The sequence below is a fragment of the Giraffa tippelskirchi genome, chromosome 2, assembly GCF_054371585.1.
Source record: "Giraffa tippelskirchi isolate mGirTip1 chromosome 2, T2T-mGirTip1v1.2.pri, whole genome shotgun sequence".
Lineage (NCBI taxonomy): Eukaryota > Metazoa > Chordata > Mammalia > Artiodactyla > Giraffidae > Giraffa > Giraffa tippelskirchi.
This window is the reverse complement of record NC_137276.1, coordinates 36,493,681-36,519,223: the sequence shown is the minus strand read 5'-3', so window position 1 is coordinate 36,519,223 and position 25,543 is coordinate 36,493,681. Positions and strand designations below refer to the sequence as shown.

Sequence of the window (25,543 nt, the reverse complement as noted above, 5' to 3'; positions counted from 1 at the left end):
TCCCATGGACAGAGGAGCCTGGCGGGCTACAGTCCATAGGATTGCAAAGAGTCGGACACGACTGAAGCGACTTAGAACACAGGTTTTCTAAATAAATAACGCTGCCGTGAACAAGATCTTGTGTACGGGAGTGTTCCCTAGAGTGGTGATCTTTAAACTGAAGTGTGTGTACTCCTGAGAATACCAAAAACTTTTCAAGAAGTTTTTAGACCTAAGTTGATATTTTTAAAACTCAAATTTCAAGATCCTCAACCTCCATATATGTGCTTTCCTCCATATGTTTATTTCAAGCATAGTCCTGGCTCTAGGCCTGTGGTTGGGGTGCTGTGTAGGTTGTCATTTTCCACCTCCATTCACAATTGCTCTTCTCTCACCTGACTATAGAAAGGCATAGTTCTCATCCATATCACCTTTCATTTGATATTTTATGCATAAAATTTAATATTTATGTGTTTTATATTAAATTTTTATTTTGAAAATTTAACCTATTAATCTAAAATATATTTTTGTTTTTAGCATGAGACAACAATGTATCGTAAATCTAATGACTTTGACATAATAGTCTAAATAATACAACCGGACACTTTATACTCTAATATTCATATCAAAGTTCTCTTTGATCATATGAGAAGTATAAAGTTTATGGAAGTATCATTCCCCTATCTTCCTAGAATTCCCTGAAGTTATGGTGGCCATATCAGACAGTTCTGGTCATGAGATATCATTCTCTTAAGAATTGGTGAAAGCTTTTTGCCTTCTTGAAACAAGCACCATTCCATTTCCTTCTTCTTTTTGGATGTGTGACACCTGGTGGCAAAGGAGCCATCTTTCCAGCTTATCTTTCCAGTAGAGCTGTTATCTCAGAGGAAGCTGACTCCACTCTCATTTCCTGGATGGTCTAAGGATAATTCCATCCCCATTGCCAGAGGTTGGTTTAGTTTTAGGTGTGACACAATTCTGTATACTTTGTCAATGTTTGCTGTCAGCTTCTGGGAAAGTTTTTCCCTGCTCTTAAAAGAGACTCAAGGAAAGCCAATCTTCTTCCCCTTTCCCTTGGATACTTTTCTTTTGCAATATACAAGTTTTACAGTTTAGTCAGTTCATGTTTTTTTTTTCCTGAATGTTAAGTATTTTTTGTGCATTAAGAAATCCTTTTCTACCCTGAGGTAAAAATATTCAACATAGCCTCCTAATAGTTTCCAAGTTGTGCTTTCAATTTCAGAACTTTAATCCATCTAAGATTTATTTGGAGATATGATATGAAGTAGGGATTTGATTTTCCCCTCCACATGGAGAGCCAATGGTCCAACATTCTTTATTTAATAGTTCTTTTGCCATTGATCTTTGAAGCCACCTTTCTGGTGATTAAAAAAAAAAAAAAAAAGCTAAAATTTATTTACCACTTAGTATTTTTTAAGTGTATCATGTATCAACTCATTTGAGCCTTACAACTACTTTATAAAGTACAGGTTCATGATCCATTCTTTACAATTCTGGAATTGAAAAACGGACGAACATGATACTTTTAAAAAATTCACTTGGGAGCAAAACCTGACCTTAACTTCCATGCAGCTACTTATTTATTTATGTTGTTGTTTTTTAAAGATATTTTCTATTTATTTATGTTTTGGCTGTTCCTTATGGCATGCGAGATGCGAGATTTTAATTCCCCATGGAACCCATGCCCTCTGCAGTGGAAGCACAGGGTCTTAACCACTGGCCCACCAGGAAAGTCCATGCCATGCAGCTAAACAGAGTCTCTTATTTAGTCCTCTTAGTATGGCTATTCATACATTTTGCTGCAGAACTGTAAATGTACTTGATTATTGGGTGCTGCCCTAGAAGCTTTTGGGAGTGTGACAGGGTATATGCATTGGATTACTTGTCAAAATCTAAAACATTCTAAATTCAGAAAACCATTTAACCAAGGTCTCAGATAAAGGTTGTGTTGTTGTTGTTTAGTCGTCGCTAAGTCATGTCTCACTCTTTCACAACCCTGTGGACTTTAGCCCACCAGGCTCCTCTGTCCATGGGTTTCCCAGGCAAGAATACTGGAGTAGGTTGCCATTTCCTTTTCCAGGGGATCTTCCCGACCCAGGGATCAAACCTGCAATTCCTACCTTGGAATACAGGTTCTTTACCACTGAGCCACCAGGGAAACCCCAAAGGTTGTGTATTAGTACTATTTTTATGCCCATTTCACAGCTGAGGAAATTGAGACATAGAATTTAAGTCATTTGCTTAAGGTTGCCTAGTTAACAAAAAGTTTACTCAATGGAGTTAATAACATTTTTGAGTGCTTAAAGTTACAGTCACTTAGTTAAATGCTTTATATTCATTATTTCCTTTAAACCTTGGCCAATAACCTCAGATATGCAGATGACACTACCCTTATGGCAGAAAGTGAAGAAGAACTAAAGAGACTCTTGATGAAAGCGAAAGAGGAGAGTGAAAAAGTTGGCTCAAAGCTCAACGTCCAGAAAACTAAGATCATGGCATCCGGTCCCATCACTTCATGGCAAATAGATGGGGAAACAATGGAAAGTGTCACTGCAGATGGTGACTGCATCCATGAAATTAAAAGACGCTTGCTCCTTCGGAGAAAAGCTATGACTAACTTAGACAGCATACTAAAAAGCAGAGACATTACTTTGCTGACAAAGGTCCATATAGTCAAAGCTATGGTTTTTCCCTTAGTCATGTGTGGATGCGAGAGTTGGGACTATAAAGAAAGCCGAGCAGCGAAGAATTCAGGCTTTTGAACTGTGGTGTTGGAGAAGACTCTTGAGAGTCACTTGGACTGCAAGATCAAACCAGTCAATCCTAAAGGAAATCAGTTCTGAATATTCATTGAAAGGACTGTTGCTGAAGCTAAAGTTCCAGTACTTTGGCCACTTGATGTGAAGAACTGACTCCTTGGAAAAGATCCTGATGCTGGGAAAGATTGAAGGCAGGAGGAGAAGGGGATGATGGAGGATGAGATGGTTGGATGGTATCACCAACTCGATGGACATGAGTTTGAGCAAGCGCCGGGAGGTGATGATGGACAGGGAGGCCTGGCGTGCTGCAGTCCATGGGGTTGCAGAGTTGGACACAACTGAGCGACTGAACTGAACTGTCTTTGCCATGATTATTACCTTGACTATTGCCATGACTATTACCTTAAGGTATTTACAAGAGAGAAAGACTGGTTATTTACTCTGTTTCTGTTGTTATTTCCATTTTGGAGGGCAAAGAGGAGGCTGATTGTAAATTCCTCAACTAGAGCCCCTCTATCTCGTCTCAGGAAATGTAAACAAGAGGCTAGTTTTAAGTATTCAATCTGAAACCCACTTCTTCGTACCCCATGAAATGCAAACAGGAAGCCAGTTGTAAATATCTAATCTGGAGCCTATCTATCTCCTACCTTACTACTGCTAGACGAAAATCCAAATTCCTTACAATGGTCCCTTTCTACCTCTCCCATCTTGTCCCCCAAGATAGCCAGCTTCTTTTAGGTTTTTACCTGAGGTGTATCCCCTACTTGGAAGACTCCCCAGCTTTTAACATAGCTGACTCCCTCCTGTTAGTCAGGCCTCAGATTAAGCTCCTCCTTGGTTTTCCCCTAATTACCCAGTTTGGAGTCTCTAATCATGCTCTCTATCCTGTCATTCTGTTTTACATTGCATATAAACATGATATTTTCTCATTTACTTGTTCACTCTCTTTCCTTCCATTAGAATGTAAGTTCAACTACAGTGGGCTCCTTATCTGTTTTGGTTTCTTTTGAAGCCCTAATCTCTAGTATAGAGTTTAGCATGTGGTAGGTACTTAATTTTCTCTGAATAAATTAATGTAGTGTGTATGATCAGTAAATGTATCTGCTTGTTAGTTTCAGTGGTGGTAGATGAACTGAGAAGGCAGGTGGGAGGAGCTGGTGAAATATGAAGGCATTTAAACATCAGCTTTTGTCTAATAGTATAAATAGTGCCTACAGAGTGTTTGGCATAGAACAGGGGCAAAATTAGTATTTGTTTAAGAATGAACAGTATTTATTAGTAGCTTGAATTTTGGGCAAATTTCTTAACCTTCCTGAGCTTAGTTTTCTAACCTATAAAGTGAAGATTAAAACTTACTTTACAGGATTAGCCTACAAATTATATGAGATAATGCATGCCAAATGTCTAGCACATAGGTTCTTAAATTTCTTTCCCCTTTACATTTTATAAACTCTTGTAAGCTCTTCTAGCCGCATGACCTCATTTTATTTCTATAGTACTTCTCATTAGTCTTATTTTATGGATGAAAAAGACTCAGGGGCTGAGGCAAAGCTTCTTCAGGTAATGACAAGCCAATGGACAAGTTTTATAAGCAGAGGAGTGACTCAATGAAAGCAGTGTTTCTTGAAAATTCATCTGTTGGAGGCGTTTAAGATGGGCTCAACTGAAGAAGCTGGAGAAATATTACTTTGACTACTGTCATAAAAATCAAGTTTAAGGTGATAAGGGCATGCGCTAGGTGACAGAGAATGTTTGAAAACCTAACAAATTAAGAGACTGAACAGCTACACAGCAAAAAAAGACACAAATAAACGGCTGACAGTTTTCAAATACAGTTGAGAAAATGATGGTACCAACAACCTAAACAATTAAGATACCACACTTTGCAAAATGGTTGGCAGAAGTTCTTCCCTCCAATACCTATGCAGAACATACGGCGGTTACATGGCAAACATTTGAGCTGTGTCTTCACTGCCGTTGCACACCTTTGTGGATTTCACCCTCCCACTGGGATCGCCATCTGGACTAGAGCATCCTATGGACCTGTGGATTCTGTTTTCTCTGGAAGCAGTCTGGTGAGATGAGAATCGGGGCGATGAAGAATTAGAAGTAAAGGTTTTGAACTCCGAGAGTCTCGGCTAGATCGATCTTTTTCCTTCTCTGAAAATTAAGTCCTTGAAGACTAACGACCCTCTCCGGAAGAGCACAAACAGCCCTTTTTGCAGCTCGTGCCGCCAGGCCGCAGCGGTTCGTACTCCTTCGGCTCAGCAGCAGAGCGGAGCACCTCGCGGTGAGCTGACGTCACTTCCGGCGCGCTGACGCTCAGTCCGGCGTGCCGACGCCTGCGTCAGCAAAGAGCGGGGCTGGGGGCACCCGGTTTGAAGTCGTGCGGGTCGGAGCGCTGCCGCCTCTGCCGCTGTCTGAGACCCCCTGCTCCCGGGCCGCGGCGGGGAAGAGCTCGGGTAGGCGGCAGGGCAGATGCCCGAGGGCCCGCGCCGGGACGTTCTGCGCCGCACCGGCCGCTCCCCTCTGCTCCGCGGCCTGGGCCTGCGCCGCTCAGCTCTCTGGAAACTAGCGCCTCGGCTGCGCGGCTCGTCGCTCGCGGGGAGCTCCGAACCGCCGGCGTCTGGCCATGGCGGTCTCCAGGTGGGTCTAATTCCTCCAGATCGAACAGGAGGTTCCCATTGTCACTGAGCTCGGGCGCCTTCCTACCTAGACTCCGCAGTTAGCCCCTCAGTCAGCGGGGCTTTGGACTCGGGTTACTCCACGTAAGTCAGTTCAGGAATGTCTTTTTCTCGCTGAATAGACCTTTTGGCACGTTAGAGCTAGTTTTTCTCTTTCCTCACCATGTTTCTCTTGTCTGGTTTCTCTTCCCTCTTTCAGTTCTAGGAGAATCTTTTTCTTAGTATTCTAAGGCCGATCGCTAACCTCCATTTCACGGAAAAACTTGATAGTAACTGACGAAGTCGGGGAGACTTTGAGTTACAGTTATCTAATCATGTTAAAATTTGTGTTTACGGCTTTAGGGATATATTCTTTCCTGAGGACATTTTTCTTACATTATAGTATAATTCTTCCTTTTGTTTGGCAGTACACATTCAGTCGTCAGCTTTGTAATCTTCAGCAAATTATTGTATTAGTATCATCTTCTTTAACCAAGGCGTGAAAGATGTATCACGAATCTTAAATTATTTTAAAGTGATGGCTCCTCGATAGGAAAGTATAGGAAACTATAGGGAGACCAGCAAGACATTTCTTTGTATAGATGTAGCAGGAAAGTCTTCTTTTTCTCCAATATGAGAGACTGGGGTGGGGAGTATATTTTGTCAGAGCCTTGACATTAGTGGACATTTACATGTGTCAGTTGGGGATAGCCCCTCCGATATCAGGCATAAGGGTTCACCAAGTTTGTTAGTTTTTATGAGAAATGGGTCCTTCTACCATATAGATTGAAAGGGAAAAATCATGACAGTTCAGAAAACATAGTTTTTGTTCATTTTTCAGAGTTAATTGAACAGATTCCTATTTTGCAAGCGAAAGGATAACCCCTACCTCACAGATTCCCTAGATAACTGATGAAAAAGTGTGGGAGAAACCCAATAGAGTTGAGTGTGAGGAGTTGCAAAGTACCTGTAGTAGGTGGCATCTAATTTTTATTTCATAGATTATTTGATTCCATTCAGTGTGAGGAAATTCTTATTTTGTGATGTATAAAATAGAGAAAAAAATGAAAGTTTAAAGAGCACCTAATCTGCATGACTAATGCAAATCTATTTACAGAAGTTTAAGGCACCTACATTTCTAAATGAATGAGTTTTCAAAGCAGCTGCTTTTTGTTCTTGACATTGGATTTCAAAGGGTGTGCTCTTTTTTTTTCTGTAGATCTTTTTTAATTTAGCTTGCCAAAATTCTGTTAAATTCTACTTTAAAAAGAAAACTTGTCATGGTGTTATGAAAGAGCTAGACCTGGGCTTATTTTGATAATATAACAGGTTCAGGGAAAACACTTTTGAGACACTTTCTGATTTAGGGATACTACCAGTCCTTGACTTTTTCATATGAGGATTCACTTTGAATAACAGACTTTAATTTCAAACTGACTTTCTCCATGCACTGAGCACACATGTTTACGAACTAAATTTTCTTTCCCTTCTTGGTGTGAAATACAGACTCATTTGGGTTTCCCTTGTGGCTCAGACAGTAAAGAATCCGCTTACAGTGCGGGAGACCTGGTTTCGATCCCTGGGTTGGGAAGATTCCCTGGAAGAGGGCATGGCAACGCACTCCAGTATTCTTGCCTGCAGAATCCCCATGGATAAGAGGTGCCTGACAGACTACAGTCCATGGGTCACGAAGAGTCCGACATGAATAAGCACATACACATACATACAGACTCATTTTAATATTTTATTGTAGAACAGATTGAAAATGGTTGAAGAGATAAAAATCATTTGCGAGAATCAAATCTAAAATATTTTTTGCACTGTTTGTATCAGTGTGTGACTGAAAAGAAATGGTAATGTTTTTATAACCTTTAAATATTTCCAATAATAGGGAAATGTTAAGTTCAGATTGCCAGATCCAGAGATCCAGGAATAATATTTGACTTTGCCCTCCCTTCCTTTCCCCCAGTCTAGCCAGTCCCCAGATCCAATCTTGTCAGTTCTACCTTTCTAATCTTTCTCTGGCCAATCTTTTCTTTCCAGGCCATTTATCACAGTCCTACTCCATTCCACCATCATCTCTAATCCAAGACACCTGTCGCAGCAGCCATTCTGCTCTTCCTGCCTCCATTGGTGTCTCTTTCTAATTTATTCTTTGCTTCAGTTATATTATTGTTTGCTAACGTTAATTTTAATGTAGCCTTTTTTTTTTCCTGTTTAAAAACTTTAAGTTTTCTGTTGCCTTAAGATAAAGGACAAATTTTGTAACAAACGCATCTTAACCAGATCATTGTGATCTGGTTCCTGCTTTACCTTTTTAAGCTTCATCTTGTCAAGTTGTTTGCATCTCTCTCTTTCTTCCTCTTCATTCTGAATCTTTGTTCTTTTTCACCTCCTAGTCTAGTCTAGAACATTAATTCCTACCTTAATCTCTGGAACATTAATTAATTCCTACCTTCTCCTCCTACCTCCAACCTTAGTTTTTAGATCTAAACCCTAAGCCTATACATGTGTCACTGTTTGGGAAGCCTTCTCTGGTATTAATTCATCTCAGCTGTTGAGATATTGTCTTGCCAGTCATGTTTATCATACTTTGTGATTGTTTCATTGTTCGCTTTTTTGCTTGAGTTAACATCAGTTCTGTGAGAGAAGTGAATGTCTTTACTCTTTCTTTCCCCAGGAGAGTGCCTTTTCTCATAGGTGCTCAAAACACTTTTTAAAAAATGAGTGATTGTTTTCTTGTTTAATTCCTGTCATGATTTTTCTGTAACTTGTAGATATTTCTGGTGTTTTTCAGTAACTGTTTCTGAGTTTTATGGATTTCCCTAAGAGAGAAAAGCTTTCATTATAAGTTTGAATATTGACCAGAATTGTAATTTAAAAAACGATAAATATCATCAGAACTAGTTTTATAAATTTATAGTCTAGTACAATTCTGTGATAGCATGTTCTTTTGTAATGCAAATTGGAGATAATGTAACTGCATTTTGTGTAATCAAAATTTTTAGACCCTACTTAGTTTTTTTTAAATTATTATTTATTTTATTTTTGGCTGTGTTGGATCTTCGTTGCTGCAAGCAGTCTTTCTCTAGTTGTGGTGTGCAGGCTTCTTATTGCAGTGGCTTCTCTTGTTATGGTCCACGTGCTTAGATGGCTCCAAGACATCTGGAATCTTCCCAGACCCAAGATGGAACTCGTGTCCTCAGTATTGGCGGTCAGATTCTTAACCGCTGGACCACCAGGGAAGTCCCACACTTAGCTTTATAAAGGCTTAGTTTTAATGTAATACTTTGAATTATAAGAATGTAGCAAATGGTGAAATGTATGGTCAACTCTTGATCACCTATGGCTGAGTTAAATCTTGCCACAAACACCCACCCCACCCCTCAAAAAACTCCACAAAACTTTGTGACTCTAAAATTGCAAATACAATGATAGCATTTGAAGTTCTCCATAAAATGCAGTGAAATACTACTAAAAATGTATGATTCCTTTAGACCCCTAGTAAAAGAGTATACACGTGTGAGAGAACAATGTTGCCCTTAATAAGTGAATGCTGGAAAGTCAGCCCGGAGAAGGCAATGGCACCCCACTCCAGTACTCTTGCCTGGAAAATCCCAGGGACGGCAGAGCCTGGTGGGCTGCCGTCTATGGGGTCGCACAGAGTCGGACACGACTGAAGCGACTTAGCAGCAGCAGGAAAGTCAGCCAAACTCACTCACTAGCTACTTGACTTGCTCTCATAACATCAACCTCAGCAAAAAATAAATAAATAAATTAGTATATATTACAGGCTTTCAGTGTTGTTTGCAAGCAATTTAAATCATAATTATTAAATCTTTGGATACTGTGTTGTTTTATAAGCCTCTCTCCCTGTATCATCTGTCACTAATTGGAGTTGAGCCACCAACAGTAAAGGTAATGTTACAGGGATTATTAAAAGTTATGTTCATTACAGAAGGTGGTGGGTGAATCTGTAACAATGTTGGCTTCCATGGCTTAATACAGATTTTTTAAAAGATTGTTTTTGATACCTTTACCTGTTTATACCACAGTTGGTTGTTGTTATGTATCGATTAGCTATTATGAATTCAGTTTTTCCTTGATCATATAGAGAGAATGTAAAAATGTAATTTAGAGAATTTTCCATCAGTGATCTCTACTATAAAGGTCATGTCTAAAATATGTAGACAGTAATTATGACTTGACTGTTTTAGAAGTCATACTTTAAGTCTGTGACACACATCTTGGCAGTTTAAAAATGATGCTGTGTTCAGAAAAGATTCTGAACATACCCTCTTATGGAAGAAACAAATTGCTATATGTGAGCAGAACTTTCTCTGTTGTGTTAATTCTCTCCCAACACTGCTGATGCTTCAGAGAAACATTGTTTCAATGACCTATTCTGCACAGTAAAGGGAAGTTCTTGATGTGGGGGTCCTTGCTCTTGACAGGGAAAATGCTAATATGATCTCACCTGTAGGAGAGCACAGGTGTTTTTTGTTTGCTAGGCCTATTCCTCCATTATTAATAATTTCTATCCATTATAAGATTGACAGAAGACACTGTTGTAAATTGTAATATATTAAATATTTTGTACTTTAAAAATGGGGACCAAAAGCTAGGAAAGGTAGAGGAAGCATTATATAAGTGTATCCATTTTAATCCCTTTGGTTAAATTCCTCCTTGTTTCTTTAGCCTGTTTCTCAAAGTACTATACACCTAACAGAATTCACCATTTTAACCATTTTAAAATGTACACTTTCAAATGAAGTTTTAATCCACTACACACCTTTTTTCCCTGAGAAATCTAGATTTTTATGTTTAAGATAAAATCATACAAGAGGCAGAGGTTAGGGGGAAAAAAGTGTCCTGAAGGAAATAACGCACCTTGGCTGTCCTTTTCAGCACTCATTTAACAAGTATTTAGAAACTGCTTTCTGTGTTCCAGGTGCTGGAGTTACAGCAGAGAATAAAAATGGATTTCCCATTTTCATGGAATTCCTGCTCTTGGGGGTGTGGGGAGAATGTAAATAGCTAGCATACACCTGCCCTTGTATCTGGCTTCGTTGTTGTTTCACTTCTTCATATTTGTTCTCAGTGTTCTTTGTGGTATTTCAAATTAATCTACTTTCTTGTAGCATAAATAGTTTCAAATAACCCACAGTAGGAACTTGAAGGCATACATTTTAAAACATCAGTCTAGGCAGTTTCTTTAAAGTCATTTCTTTTGACCATAACTTCCTTGCTTAATGATGTTAGGACTAAGCACAGTGTTGATACCAGATGTTTATGTTCTTATTCCCTAAGTAATGCAGAAAAGAAAAGCCTCATGTAGTAAATGTAAAAAATGCATGACAAAATGGACAAACTTGACTGATTGTTCCCTTTTAGTTACAATTACAAAGCCATCTCTGACGTATTCTGTCCGTTGACCTTCCATAATTTTTTTAGAGTGATTAAATTTATTCTGAGAATACCGAGATTGGAAATAGATTGCAAAAGTTATACCTTAAACACTTTCTTTTTCCATCCTCAAATAGCTTTTCCATCCTCAGATAGCAGAAATGCAATGTGTATTTGTTTATTGATGTTGAAGTAGTAATCTAGGACATTTTTATAGTTTAGCATGCATATTATTTCTTTTTATATTCTTTTTGAATTATGATAACACAAACAGCTGAAGAGAAGTTAAATTACAGTTGCCAGCATAACCTCTACAAACCCCATGTACTTTCCTTTTTCTAACAGCCAGTTTTTTTAACCACATTTTCTATTTTAATTTGAAGTATAATTAATTTTCAATATTGTATTAGTTTCAAGGATATAACATAGCAATTCAATATTTTATATATTATATATCATTTAAAGTTAAAATAATGACTGTCTTTCCCTGTGCAGTACAGTGCATCCTTGTTGCTTATTTGTTTTATATATAGTAGTTTGTATCACTTAATCCCACACACCTATCTTCTCATTCCCTTTTTCTCTCTAGGCAGTCTTTAGATCAGTTTTCTGAAATCACAGGTTCATAAAATAAACACGGGTCATGTCTTTTATAGATATTTCTCTGAATTAAAATCCAGTTGAAAATGGGCCAGATTGTCATCATCAATAGATTCATAACCAATTGTTGTTCAGTCGCTCAGTCATGTCCAGTTCTTTGTGACCCCATGGACTGCACCACGCCAGGCTTCCCTGTCCTTGAGCATCTCCCTGAGCTTGCTCAAACTTATGTCCAATTGCATCAGTGATGCCATCCAACCATCTTGTCCTCTCTTGTCCCCTTCTCCTCCTGCCTTCAATCTTTCCCAGCATCAGGGTGTTTTCCAATGAGTCGGCTGTTTGCATCAGGTGGCCAAAGTATTGGAGCTTCAGCTTCAGCATCTGTCCTTCCAATGAATATTCAGGACTGATTTCCTTTAGGATTGACTAGTTCGATCTTGCAGTCCAAGGGACTCTCAAGAGTCTTCTCCAACACTACAATTCATAATTATCAATTCTTTGGTGCTCAACCTTCTTTAGGTCTAACTCTTATATCCATACATGACTACTAGAAAAACCATAGCTTTGACTATACAGACTTTTATTGCAAAATGATGTCTCTGCTTTTTAATATACTGTTTAAGTTTGTCATAGATTTTCTTCCAAGGAGCAAGCATCTTTTAATTTGATGGCTGCAGTTGCCATCTGCAGTGATTTTGGAGCCCAAGAAAATAAAGTGTGTCACTGTTTCCATTGTTTCCCCATCTATTTGCCATGAAATGATGGGACCGGATGCCATGATTGTTGTTTTTTTAATGCAATCGGTGGATACTGTCAAATATAATTGCACCATGTTTTATTTAAATTATTCTTCTACAGTCTCTGGTATCTTCTGTTCAGCTTGACATATATTACCTCTTTCTCCTCCATTTGTCTATGCTTTGGAGAATGAAGAGTAGCATTTTTTACTGTTAGCTGTTATGCAACATAAGCCAAAAGAAGTATTGTGGTAAGTACTGTGTTCCCTCAATCAGCCCTTCTTTTAACTTTCTTTTTCTTTTGATCACCTAGCTTCCTTCAGACCTCTCCCTCATCAAGGGCCCTGTCTGCCCTCCAGCATAATACTGGCTCTGTCTCATACCCTTTCCCTCTCCCCTACCTGTTCGTTATACCAGTCTTTTCCATTGTGTCCTGACCCTGTGCTTACCCTGCTTGCCTCATAGCTGGCTATCCTGGTGTAATAGGTCAGATTGCCCTCTTGTGAGATCCCGGTCTGCTCATCCCTTTGTTGTTCCTTTTGTGTGGCATCTAATCTGTTATCCTGGAGAGAAGAATGAAAAACTCCAAAAGGGGCTTTGAGTCAAGAGCACCAAAGAAGCATTCTTGTGTCCCCATTCTTCTATTCAGGGAGTCAAATCTGACTATCAGAAGGTGGGAGAGGTGAAAATAGACAGGTCTGGAATTGGATGAGAGGATGAGCTGATCTACCCTCAGGGCAGTTGACTGGTGAGGGAGCAGAGGTGATAAGACAAGGCATTGGGGTATAAGGCTTTGAAGAAAGGAGAGGCAGGAGGAACTCTGCGGTTGTGAGGCAAATTCAGCATTAAGTTAGAGGAGTAGAAGGTCTTTGGGCAGGAGTATGTTTCTGCAGAGAACTAAAGGAAAGTTTAGGAAGGGTAGAAATTATTGAAGGAATACAGTGCCTACTGCCCAGTTGTTTTCAGCTTGCTCTTTGCAGCAACCATAACTGCCTTGATGTTCAGATTGCTAAAGTACTGCTGTACTCATCTTTTTACTTACTGAAACATTGCTTTAACATCACTTCTGTTAATTTTATAACTTGTTTTTGTGTAGTATAGCTGTGACAGATTAAGGATATTTCTCAAAGGAAGCAAAAAAATATATAGTACTCTCTTTGTTTAAAAATGGTGCTTCAACCTGTCCCCAAGAAACTTGAATTTTTCTTTATCTATAATTTTAATTACAGTAAATACCAGATATTCAACAATATTTGAATTCTGTGCAACGACACTTTGCACAGTATTGTGGGGGACAAAAAGAATCATTGAAGAAGGTGAAGGCTAATAAGCATAAGACAACATGTGACAAATTAATGTAAAGACACAAAAATGCATAATAAATGCCAAAATGGTTATGCAAAATGAGAATGCCTGTGGATTTTAGAAGAGGATGTAATTGTGTAGTAGTCCATGAGATGGTTTCAAGAAGGTAAAGAACTTGAACTGAATCTGAATGGGTGGGAGTGAGCTGAAGAATTGGACCAAGAGAAGACATTCCAAGTAGAAGAAACAGTGTAGACAAAATTGTGGAAACCAAAATGGCCCTTGTTTGGGAGATACTTTCTTGTTTTTGATTACTACCTGGTAGGTAAGGGTGAGCCATTGAAAGTTTTAGAATAATTTAGGTAATAATTTGATCACAGGGTGTTCTAGGAAGTAAACTTAGCATTGAGGTCTTATTAGTATGGAGTTTTGCTCATCAGTCAGTTGAAAGTTTACACTTGAGCTCCCAGATGGGCTAGATTTGGGGATTATTTGTTCTGTGTTATAATTTAAACAAATTACAGTTTCCTACAGGAGAAACTGATGAGAGATAGACAGCCAAGGATTGAATCTGGGAGAATGTTCATATTAAGAGTGTTAAGAGTAGGGAAACCATGGAAAGAATTAAGAGATCAGAGAAGAACAGGGTAATAGAATGTTTTGAAAACTTAGGAAGGAAAGTATTTTAAGAGTGGGGTACTTAGTGAAATCAGATGTCACAGAAGAATCATGAAAATTGGATTTACAAAAAACAAAGCCATTGGTTTTAGAGCCTAGAAGTTCATTGGTGACCTTCAGGTGTACTATTTCAGTAGTAGAGAAGGATAGAAACTTGATTTATAGGGATTAAAATGAATGTGGTGAGAAGATAAAAGAAGTGATTTTAAACACTTGTTCAAGATGCTTGGCAGCAAAAAGTGTTCTGGAAGATGGAGGTCAAGCAGTTTGTCTTATTAGAGATGGACCTCTGTATATTTGAAGACAGAAGAGAGTAGATTAATAAGGCAGTGATGTAAGATATTAGAGAAAGGATAATTGAATGAGGTTAGAAGGAGATGATATCAAGAAAATTCTGGGACATTATGCAAGTCTTGAAGAAAAACAAGGACTGTCTTTTCATCTGAAATTGAAAGGATGAGTGAAAAGACCTTTAAAGGTAATAAGTGAGATGAGATGGTTTGTAGTCTAATAACCTAGGGATCTACTCAATTCATTCAGTTCATTCATTTTTAAGGAATAGGTAATGGCAATTGGGATTTGAGGAAAGTGGAAATGATTGGGGGGGAACTTGGAAAACTCAATTTTATGCTATTTTTACATGGACTTACAAACAGATTAGTATTGTCATTTCCTTAGAGTGTTCATTTTACAGCCAGCTTTGCTTTTCATCACAAAAGCAGGAACTCCATCACTGAAAAGGAGTTATGAAGTATTGGGCTGGCTAGAAAGTTTGGGTTTTTCTGTAAGATGTTACAGAAAAACTCAAACGAACTTTTTGGCCGATCCAATAGTTGAAATCTATCCAGAGGTACAGTCTAAGGAACTTTGCATCAAATAAATCAAAGATATGACAAACATGGTATATAAGGGGAAGAAAACCATAAACAATTGCAGTGATGTGAAGCTATGAAATATGACTAAATCTAGTTTTACCCTGTAAAATAAAAGGTTAAGTGAAGTTGAATTTCTTCTCTAAGCCTTCTAACAAGTGACAAAAGTAATACTTTTAAAGATCTCCTAACTTCCAGTCTGGTTGTTTTACCATTTTGCAACTTTTCCTGTAGGAAGGTCTTGGATTTATGTAAACTGAACACATACAAGAGAGCCTGATATTAGTATAAAGAATACATGCATCATATACAGATATAAGTCCATTGTTGCATAAATATGACCTAAGACATAATTTTTATAATAAAACATTTAATTTTTGATAATTTTGCTTGCCATAGAATATAGACTTAAAATGAATATTTATTTGCCTTGATATAAAATTGTTCATAGATATTAAATTTTCTTTTTGCAAATTTCTTTTCATTGAGCAGAGGCATTCAAAAATCACTCCTGGCAATAAGCATATATTTGTTGTGAAGTTTCAGAGACAGTTTCAGTAACTTTAACATCACAGTCAGTTATAAAGATGAAAATACATCAAAGAGCATTCTTAGAGTTATGTATGGGATGTATGAGGGAGGTCATTTTATGGGAAAAGGATTTGGGATCTGATTTAGTGTTAAAATTTTATGAAAACCACTGTCAGAAGATTTTTTTCTCCCCTTTGTCCCATCATCTCTGAGTCATTCTTCACCAAATCCTGTAGCAAAGCCTGAAGAGTAAATGAGTGAAGACAAATATTTAGGCAACCTTGGATGGATAAGGAGAAATGTCATGTCAAAAGGTGGGGTGTGTCCGTAAACAGTGTTTTTTTGGAATTAATTTCTTTATAATCACTCTGTGTGCCATTCAGTATATAAGAAGCAAAAATTGTGTTATATTACTCTTTTTTCTTTATGTCATTGGCTTTAATTACCTCATATTTTGCTTAAAATATGTCCTTCTTATATACCCTTAACTGTAAAATTTGAACCTTGCCTCTTAATGTTTTGAGTCAGTTGAAAAGTTTTCATGGTACCCTTAGCTTTCTTGACTGAAAAAGACCTATTTTAGTTGTATATATGTGAAAGTTGCTCAGTCATGTCTGACTCTTTGTGACCCCATGGACTATACACTCCATGGAATTCTCCAGGCCAAAATACTGGAGTGGGTAGCATTTCCCTTCTCCATGGGATCTTCCCAACCCAGGGATCGAACTCAGGTCTTCTGCACTGCAGGTGGATTCTTTACCAGCTGAGCCACAAGGGAAGTCCAGTTGTGTATATATGTGTGTGTGTGTGTGTGTGTGCACGTGTGTGCGTGCACGTGTGTGTGTGTGTATCTTTATATATATTTTTTACTAGTTACAATGATGATTTTGTGTTTATTAGTGACTGGCTAGTTTGATAAATACTACCCCCTCCAAAGGGCTTCCCAGGTGGCTCAGTGGTAAAGAATCTGCCTGCCAATGCAGGAAAAGATGTGAATTCAGTACCTGGGTTGGGAAGATCCCCTGGAGAAGGAAATGACCACTCCAGAATTCTTGCTGGGAAATCCCATGGACAGAGGAACCCAGCAGGTCTGTGGTCCATAAGGTTATAAAAGAGTCAGACTCAATGAGTAAACAGCAACAACCCCCTCCAAAAGAAGAAAAGACCCTGCTTATTTCATGTGACCCCTTATAGCTTTATATTTTGTTATAAAGGGATTTTAGAGCTTTGCCTTCTGATTTTTTAGCTATTTGTAAAAGAAAAATAATCCTAGAGGTAAAAGATGAGCCTCTTTGCAGTTTATTAACACTTAATACTCATGCTTAACTTTGGGACCTTGCTTACTTTCTCTTCCTCATTAGATGAGATTTAAAGGTTTGTTCTCGAAATCTCCCCTCATATAGGATTGGGGCACAATTAATATCACCTTGCCCCTTTTCATCCTTCATCTTGTATAAATACCCATTTATTCTGTATATGAGACTGCCTTCCTTTCTTTACGTGTGGTATCCATTTGCCTCATTGAACCTGATCAATACTGTGGTGGAAGGGCTAGACCTATATGACACACGGACAGCTGGTAGTAGTTACTGGTTTCTTTCTCTTTTTCAAATCTTAGGATTTTCCTGTATCCCAGAAACAAAGTGACACATTTTTCCATTTTTCCCCACTTATTCCAGGTGTAAGACATTGTGATTTTATTCCAAACTATCTATTGAATAAGTGTCAGAGCTGGGATTTGAATCATGATGCTGTTGCTCTGGCCCATAATGGTGTTTGTCTTTTACAAACTGTTTCCTCAGAGATCTTATTACCATTCTATCATTTCTATACAAATGACTCATTTATCTATATACCTTTAGTCTCAACTTTCTTCTGAACATCAGATCTCTATTCCAACTGTTCTTTTTGCTTTCTCCTAGCTTTCCTGACCCTGCCACTAATAAACTTGTCATCATTTCTCAGAAACATTTCCTCCACTAGTTCTTCCCATTTCTTTAATGACATCTTCATTTCTAAGATTCACAGTTTCTCAGAATCCTTTCATTTCCTTGACATTACCATGGTAATTCTGCAGCATTTTCCTCAACTTCTTTCTAGTCTTGTAACCATGATTGTAGTTCAGGTCTAAAAGTTCTCATAAAAGTTTCCTTTTTACTTCATGCTTCACCCTGCTGCAAGACTAACCCTCCTGAAGCATAGCTCCAGTCCCATGACTTTCTTTTTTAAAAAATAATTTTATTTATTTGTTTTTGGCTGTGATGGGTCTTCCTTTCTGAGTGGGCTTTTCTCTAGATGCTGTGAGCAGGGGCTCCTCTCTAGTTGTGGTGTGCAGTCTTCTTGCTGTGGTGCGTGGGCTTCTCATTGTGATGATTTCTTTTGTTGTGGAACTGGGGCTCTAGGGCACAAGGGCTTCAGTAGTTGGAACATGTGGACTCAGTAGTTGCAACTCCCCGGCTCTAGAGCACAGGCTCAATAGCTGTGGCTCATGGGCTTAGCTTCTCCTCGGCATGTGGGATCTTCCCAGATCAGGGATGGAACCCGTGTCTCCTGCATTGGCAGGCAGGTTCTTTACCACTGAGTCACCAGGGAAGCCCCCATGTCTCTCCTGATCAGAGTCTTTCATGGCTGAGCTATAATTCAAGGGTCTCCACAATAAGTCTCTCTCTAGCTGCTTTTGTAGCTACATCTTCTACTGTTCTCTTAAGTGTACCCTGAATTACAACCAGACTGTGTTACTCACTTCTCTAAATATAGCCTGCTTTGTCTTACTGCTGTTCTCTTCTTATTCCCTCTTCCAGATGTTTCTCCCCTTTTTCCCTTTTACTGCCTCATTTTCACCAGTATTGAATTTTTTTTGCTACCATTAAGGTCCAACTCATACACCATTTCTTTTAGAAAGCCCTATACAGTTGGGGATACAGTATTTATTGCCTCCATTCCAGATCCTCAAAGCACTTTCTCCTTTTCTGACATGTGCTTATTGGATGTGTATATGCATGTACAATTCCTGTATTATACCCTGTATTCTGGTTATTTGTGTGCTTGCCTTATCCACTCACCCCACCTCCATAGCGAGTTCCTTAGGAGTAGATTAGTTTATCTCCTACAACTCTGCCATAACTCTTTCTTCATAGATGCTGAATATGTGCATTTATTGACTCAAACATATGAGGAAACATTTCAGAATAACCATTATATTTTTATTATTTTAGGCTTGATCGTCTTTTTATCTTGCTGGATACTGGCACTACTCCAGTTACAAGAAAAGCTGCTGCACAGCAACTTGGAGAAGTGGTGAAGCTTCATCCCCATGAGCTGAATAATCTATTATCTAAAGTAAGAACTCTTTTTTTCTCTTTTAGTATAATACAGTTGTAGAAATTTATCCATGGGTAAAAACATAAAAGGAGAGAAGGAAGTTGTCTTATTAGTGACAATTTGTGTTCTTCAAATTCATTAAATAAGTCCAGCATTTTCCCAAATACTTAAAATTTTTTGCTATTTTTTTGTCATAAGGTTTAAAGTATTTTTTTTTTTTTACTTCAAGTTTTATTGTCGAAGGGATTTGACAACATAGAACTTTGGCCTGGTACAAATTTGAATCTGATCCAATGTGGTAATGAGCTAAGTTGTTAATCTAGTTTGTTAGTGGTCTAACTTGTTCTTAGCAGCTACTAATTATATCAGTTGACAGTCTTCAAATGGATGAGTACTCATGGGTAATGGTGGAAATATATGAGAAGCTAGTTGTCGTTACATACTTAGGTATTAGCTCTTTGAAAGTGGAGGCTTTCTCCTTTGGTGGATAAGTCTTTTCATAATCCTAGCCCATGTTCTTTACCTCAGCAGGTGCTTTATTTTTACTGATTTCTGTGGGCTTGTAGAAGTGCTCTGCTCAGTCATATCCAGCTCTTTGTGACCCCGTGGACTGCAGCCCACTAGGCTCCTCTGTCTGTGGAATTTTCCAAGCAAGAATACTGGAGCAGGTTACCATTTCCTACTCCAGGGGATCTTCCCAACCCAGGGATAGTAAGCAGCAAATTCCACGTATTTAATTCTCTGGCATGCAAAATAAAAACAGGAGTGCTTGGTATGTGTGTTTAGTGGGAGTAGGGACAGCGGATAGCAGATGGGATGGGAAGCAATATGATAACGCAAATATTGCAAGACACAAGATACCTCTATTCCCACCAGTCTTATCTCCTCCTCTAGTTCTGATTTCTCCCTCCCTGATTCCTGTGAGTAGGAGTTCCAAGCCCTTGTCATCCTACACAAATCTGCCCTCTGTTGTTCCTGTCATGGGGGCAAACAGCAACTCTCTCTCCAACACACTCCTCACTTAGATACTATCAGAACTTTCTAACCAAGACGTAGATGGAGAGATAGTGATTTGACATCTACAGGTTCCATGTTCTCAGAATGAAGCAAGATGCACATTTGACAATACTATACTCGTGTTAGATGTGGGGATAGAGAGGCATACCCATTTCTTCTCATCCCAAGGGAAGAGATGGAGGACTGAATGAACTGAGACTGGAAACAATGAATAAGACTAACCTCTGCTGAACTGAGAACAAGTTTCCAGCCTTCCAAGTGAGTTCTATCCTTCTTAACTCAGACCCCACCATATGACTGCCATCAAATAATTCTAAAAGAGGCAGTTTGTTTTTTGGCACTTTCTCATCTCCTATCCCTTCTCTGCCCTCAGTGTTTTCCTATTGCCTTCAGTTTTATTTTTGTGAAAAATAGCTTTATTGAATAGATTTTATATACCATGTAATTCATCCAGATAAAGTGTACAATTCAGTGATTTTTAGTATATCCACAGGTACATGCAACTATCACCACGATCTAATTTTAAAACATTTTTGTGTGCTAAGTCACTTCATTTGTGTCTTACTCTTGGCAAACCCTATGGACTATTGCCCACCAGGGTGCTCTTTCCGTGGGATTCTCCAGGCAAGAATACTGGAGTGGGTTACCATGCCCTCCTCCAGGGGATCTTCCCTACCCAGGGACCAAACCCGTGGCTTCTGCTTTACAGGCAGATTCTTAACCACTACTGAGCCATCGGGTAAGCCCTGAAACATTTTTGTCTCCCTCAAAAGAAACCTTATGTCTATTACCAATCACTCTCTATCACTCTCCCTTCCATACCCAGTCCTAGGCAACCACTAATCTACTGTTTATAGACTTGCCTGTTTTGAATATTTTATATTAAATATGTGGTATTTTGTGATTGTTTTTTCACTTAAATATTATTTTCAAGGTTCTTTCATATTGTGCGTGCTGAGTCACTTCAGTTGTGTGCAGCTCTTTGTGACCCAATGGACTGTAGCCTGCCAGGCTCCTCTGTCCATGGGGTTCTCCAGGCAAGAATACTGGAGTGAGTTGCCATGCCCTCCTCCAGAGGATCTACCCAACCCAGGGATCAAAACCTATGTCTCTTTATGTCTGTTGCATTAGCAGGCAAGTTCTTTACCACTAGTGCCACCTGGGAAGCCGCCTTTCATATTTTGGCATGTTTCATTTTTCATTCTTTTTTATTGCCAAATATCGTTCTTTGTATGGGTATGGATAATGTTGTTGGATATACCACATTTTATTTATTTCTTTATCAGTTGATGGACATTTTAGTTGTTTCCACTTTTTGGCCTGTTATAAATAATGCTGCTGTGAAAATTTCTGTGCGAGCTTTTGTATGGATGTATGTTTTCATACATGGGTGTATACTAGAGAGTAGAATTACTGGGTCATATGGTAACTGTGTTTAACTTTATGAGGAACTGCCAGACCGCCTTCCAAACTGGCTCCACCATATTACATTCCCAACAGCATGTATGAGAGGTCTAATTTCTTCATATCCTTGCCAACACTTTTTTTTTTTAATTTTGTTTATGTATTTTTGGCTGTGCTGGGTCTTTGTTGCTGCGTGTGGGCTCTCTCTAATTGCAGCAGGCAGGGACCACTCTCTGGTTGTGGTGTGCAGGCTTCTTATTGTGATGGCTTCTCTTGTTGCAGAGAGCACAGGCTCCAGAGTGCGAAGGCTTCAGTAGTTGCAGCTCACAGGCTCTAGAACTCAGGCTCAGTAGTTGTGGCACACAAGCTTAGTTGCTCCACGGCGTGAGGAGTCATCCTGGACCAGGGATTGAACTTGTGTCCCCTGCATTGGCAGGCAAATTATTAACCACTGTACTACCAGGGAAGTCTCCAGCACATAACTGTTAACTGACTGTTTATATTCATACCAGTGTGTATGAAGTGGTACTATAGTTTTGATTTGCATTTTCATATGACTAGTGATGTTGAACAAGTCTTTCCATTTGTTTATTGACCATTTCTATATCTTCTTTAGGGACCTGTCTATTCAGATCCTTTGACCATTTTTTTTTTCTTTTTTTTTTTTAAATATGGAACGCTTCACGAATTTGCGTGTCATCCTTGCGCAGGGGCCATGCTAATCTTCTCTGTATCGTTCCAATTTTAGTATATGTGCTGCCGAAGCGCGCACCCTTTGACCATTTTTACGTGGGATATTTGTTCTTTTATTGGTGAGATTTAAGATTCTTTATACATTTTAGATACAAGCCCCTTATCAGATTTGAGTTTGCAAATTCATTTTGCTAGTCTTGAGGTTGTCTTCACTTTCTTAATATATCCTTTGAAGCATAAAAGTTATTAGTTTTAAACTAATGACTTTTTTAAACACATGACTTGTGTGCTCTTGAGATCATATCTAAGAAACCTTTGCCTTATCCAAGGTTACAGAGGTTTATCCCATGTTTTCTTCTAACAGTTTTATAGTTTTAGTTCTTATTTTTAGGCTCTGGTAAATTTTGAGTTAGTTTTTGGTCTGGTGTGAAGTAGGGATTTTATTTTATTTTTATTTTTTAAAAAATAATTTTATTTATTTTTGGCTCTGCTGGGGTCTTCATTGCTGCACGGGCTTTTTTCTAGTTGCAGTGATTGGGGGTTACTCTTTATTTCAGTGCACAGCCTTCCCATTGCGGTGGCTTCTTTTGTGGAGTGTGGACCCTAGGCGCTCAGGCTTCAGTAGTTTGTGGCATGTGGGCTCAGTATTTGTGCTCCCTGGCTCTAGAGCACAGGCTCAATAGTTGTGGCACACAGGCTTGGTTGCTCTGAGGCATGTGAGATCTTCCTGGATCAGGGATCGAACCTGTGTCTCATGCATTGGCAGGCAGATTCTTTATCATTGAGCCACCAGAGAAACCATGAAGTAAGGATTTTAAGTCATTATTTTGTTGCTGTAGCACCATTTGTTGACAAGATCCTTTTTTTCCCCATTGAATTGTCTTGACACTGTTGTTGAAAATTGGTTGACCATAGACACATAGTATTATTTTTCAACTAAATTTTTTTCCGTTGATTTGTGTATCTGTCCTGCTGTTACCACACTGTCTTGATTGTTGCTGCTTTGTAGTAAGCTTTGAAATTGTAAAGTGTGAATCTGCCAACTTTATTATTCTTTTTCAAGATTGTTTTGGTGATTCTGGGCCCCTTACATTTACATATAAATTTTAAGATCAACTTGTCTACTTCAGGAAAAAAAAAAAGCTGGGATTTTGATAGAAATTGTGTTGAATCCGTATTCAGTTTAGAGGGTATTACTATGCTAATAATATTAAGTCTTCTAATCCCTGAACATGAGGTGTTGTTTATTTGGGTCTTCTTTAATTTCTTTCAATAGTATTTTGAATTTTTTTTTTAGTCTTCAGTATACAAGTCTTGCACTTTTTTGGTTAAATTTATTCTTAAGTATTTTATACTTTTTGATACTATTATAAATGAGATCATTTTCTTAATTTCATTTTCAGATTGTTGAAAGTGTAAATAAAAAAATACAGTTGATTTTTGTACAATGTCTTATATCTTGCTCTCTTGCTGTACTTACTTATCTTTTCTAATGGTTTTATAACTCTTGCATTAAGTAATGGGACTTAGTGACTAATATGCACTTTGCTTTTTAGTATGTTAAAAACTTATTTTTTAAATGCACTTAAGCATTCTTTTGGAGAAGGCCATGGCACCCCATTCCAGTACTCTTGCCTGGAAAATCCCATGGATGGAGGAGCCTGGTAGGCTGCAGTCCACGAAGAGTTGGACACGACTGAGCGACTTCACTTTCACTTTTCACTTTTCAATTTCATGCATTGAAGAAGGAAATGGCAACCCACTCTAGTGTTCTTGCTTGGAGAATCCCAGGGATGGGGGAGCCTGGTGGGCTGCCGTCTATGGGGTCACACAGAGTCAGACACGACTGAAGCGACTTAGCAGCAAGCGTTCTTTTATTAAGTTTCTTGTTTCCCTTTTTAAAAAGTTAATTACCTGTATTTATTTTTGGCTGTGTCTGGTCTTGGTTGTGGCATTTGGGATCTTTCGTTGCAATGCTCAGGCTTCTCTCTAGTTGTGGCACAGGGACTCGATAGTTGCGGCTCGAGGGTTTAGTTGCCCCATGGCATGTGGGATCTTAGTTCCCCAACCAGGGATTGAACCTGCATCCCCCTACATTGGAAGGCGGATTCTTAACCACTGGATCACAGAGGAAGTCCCCTTCCCGTTTCCTTTTTTTAAAGTGTAGTGATATTTCTTGTGACTGATAGAAAATCTTATAAATGATTTTCATAATTCCACAGTGTTTTGTATAAATTTGAGAGCTGCAAAATTAGAAATTAATAAGTAAATTTGTGTTCCTCTCTTTTGACTGTTTGAACAAACAATATTTTTTGGTGTGTAACTTTTATTTTACAATTTTTTAAGGTGTTGATATATTTAAGGAGTACAAATTGGGATACTCGGATTGCAGCAGGACAAGCTGTTGAAGCTATAGTGAAAAATGTACCTGAATGGAATCCTGTGCCAAGAACCAAACAAGGTGCTTTTAAGAGGAAAAAGTAGTTTGTAGTAAGAACTATACATTTTATGTTTTAGTAATTCCACTTTTAAAGGCTTAATTTTCATACTTTTAGGTGCAGTCTTTTTGGGAAATAAAATTGAACAAGGTCCTTTTTCACTATGTTTTAAAAATTGTACTAGACAATCTCTTCTCATATATATTTTAAATTATTAATTCTACAATATAGTTGATTTGCAGAGATTATTACTTCCCTCAAGGATTTATGTCCTAAAAAAAGAAATCAATTGAGTATAAATATTTTATAGTTAAAACAGTCAAATTTTTCTTGTTGCTGTGAGAATAGGGTAGTTGTTTACTAAATTTAATAAGCACAATTACGTGTGGATATTTGGAGAGGTCAGTCTTTAGTCCTTTTATGCCTTTTAGATGTCTTTTAGTGGAAATTACTTGTTTTCTGACTGCCTGTTGTATATGACATTTGAAATGAACGTATGCTTTTACAAATTTATTAAGTTACACATTTTAATTAAGTGAGAATTTAATATGGTTAACTGCATTTCATTTTCAAGTCACTTTTAGTAATACAAGTTTTATCCTGTCTTAACTCATCTAAAATTTTTACTTTAATTTGCTGCACCTATTATTTTGAGGGATTGTGTTAGTTTGTCTTCTCTCATCATAAGAAATACATAACCAGAAGAAGTTACAAATTGTTTTAGAAAAGAGCCATTTTCTTTCCAACTTATTACCCCTGCTTATTTTGGTATACAGAGATACTGGGACTTAAATTCTTTTCAAAACTTTTTTTTTCCTTCAGCACAACTTGGTTAATGAAATCTTAGCTCCCTCACCAGGAATAGAACCCAAGCCCATTGCATTGACTACATGGAGTCTTAACCACTGGACTGCCAGAGAATTCCACCCCCCCCAAAAAAGCTTTAAATTAGTTACACTAGCATTAAAATATATAGTAAGGTTACTTGTCATCATTAGAAAACATCAAGAAATTCATAGCAGTTCCCTTTCAGTTCAGCAATTATACTTTAGTTTATAGAGAATTATACGCAAATGCCAGCTAAACAATTGTCAGTGAACAATTTATAGTATATATAAA

The 25,543-nt window shown here is 38.2% G+C and overlaps 1 protein-coding gene and 1 non-coding gene across 3 annotated transcripts in view; one reads left to right on the top strand and one right to left on the bottom strand.

Annotated features, from left to right (window-relative positions):
• Positions 1–5,103: 5,103 nt before the first annotated feature.
• The window catches only part of BTAF1 (B-TFIID TATA-box binding protein associated factor 1), an 89,317-nt gene continuing 68,877 nt past the window's right edge, over positions 5,104–25,543 (top strand). For both annotated transcript variants that reach the window (XM_081554484.1, XM_081554474.1), the window contains exons 1-3: positions 5,104–5,405; positions 18,767–18,890; positions 24,333–24,447. In XM_081554484.1, coding sequence (XP_081410610.1) covers positions 5,392–5,405; positions 18,767–18,890; positions 24,333–24,447 — 253 coding nt within the window. In that variant the 5' untranslated portion in view covers positions 5,104–5,391. The remainder of the gene's footprint in view (positions 5,406–18,766; positions 18,891–24,332; positions 24,448–25,543) is intronic.
• LOC145539949 (U6 spliceosomal RNA) lies at positions 21,959–22,065 on the bottom strand. The gene has a single exon (XR_014078086.1). It is a non-coding gene; the product is annotated as a U6 spliceosomal RNA (small nuclear RNA).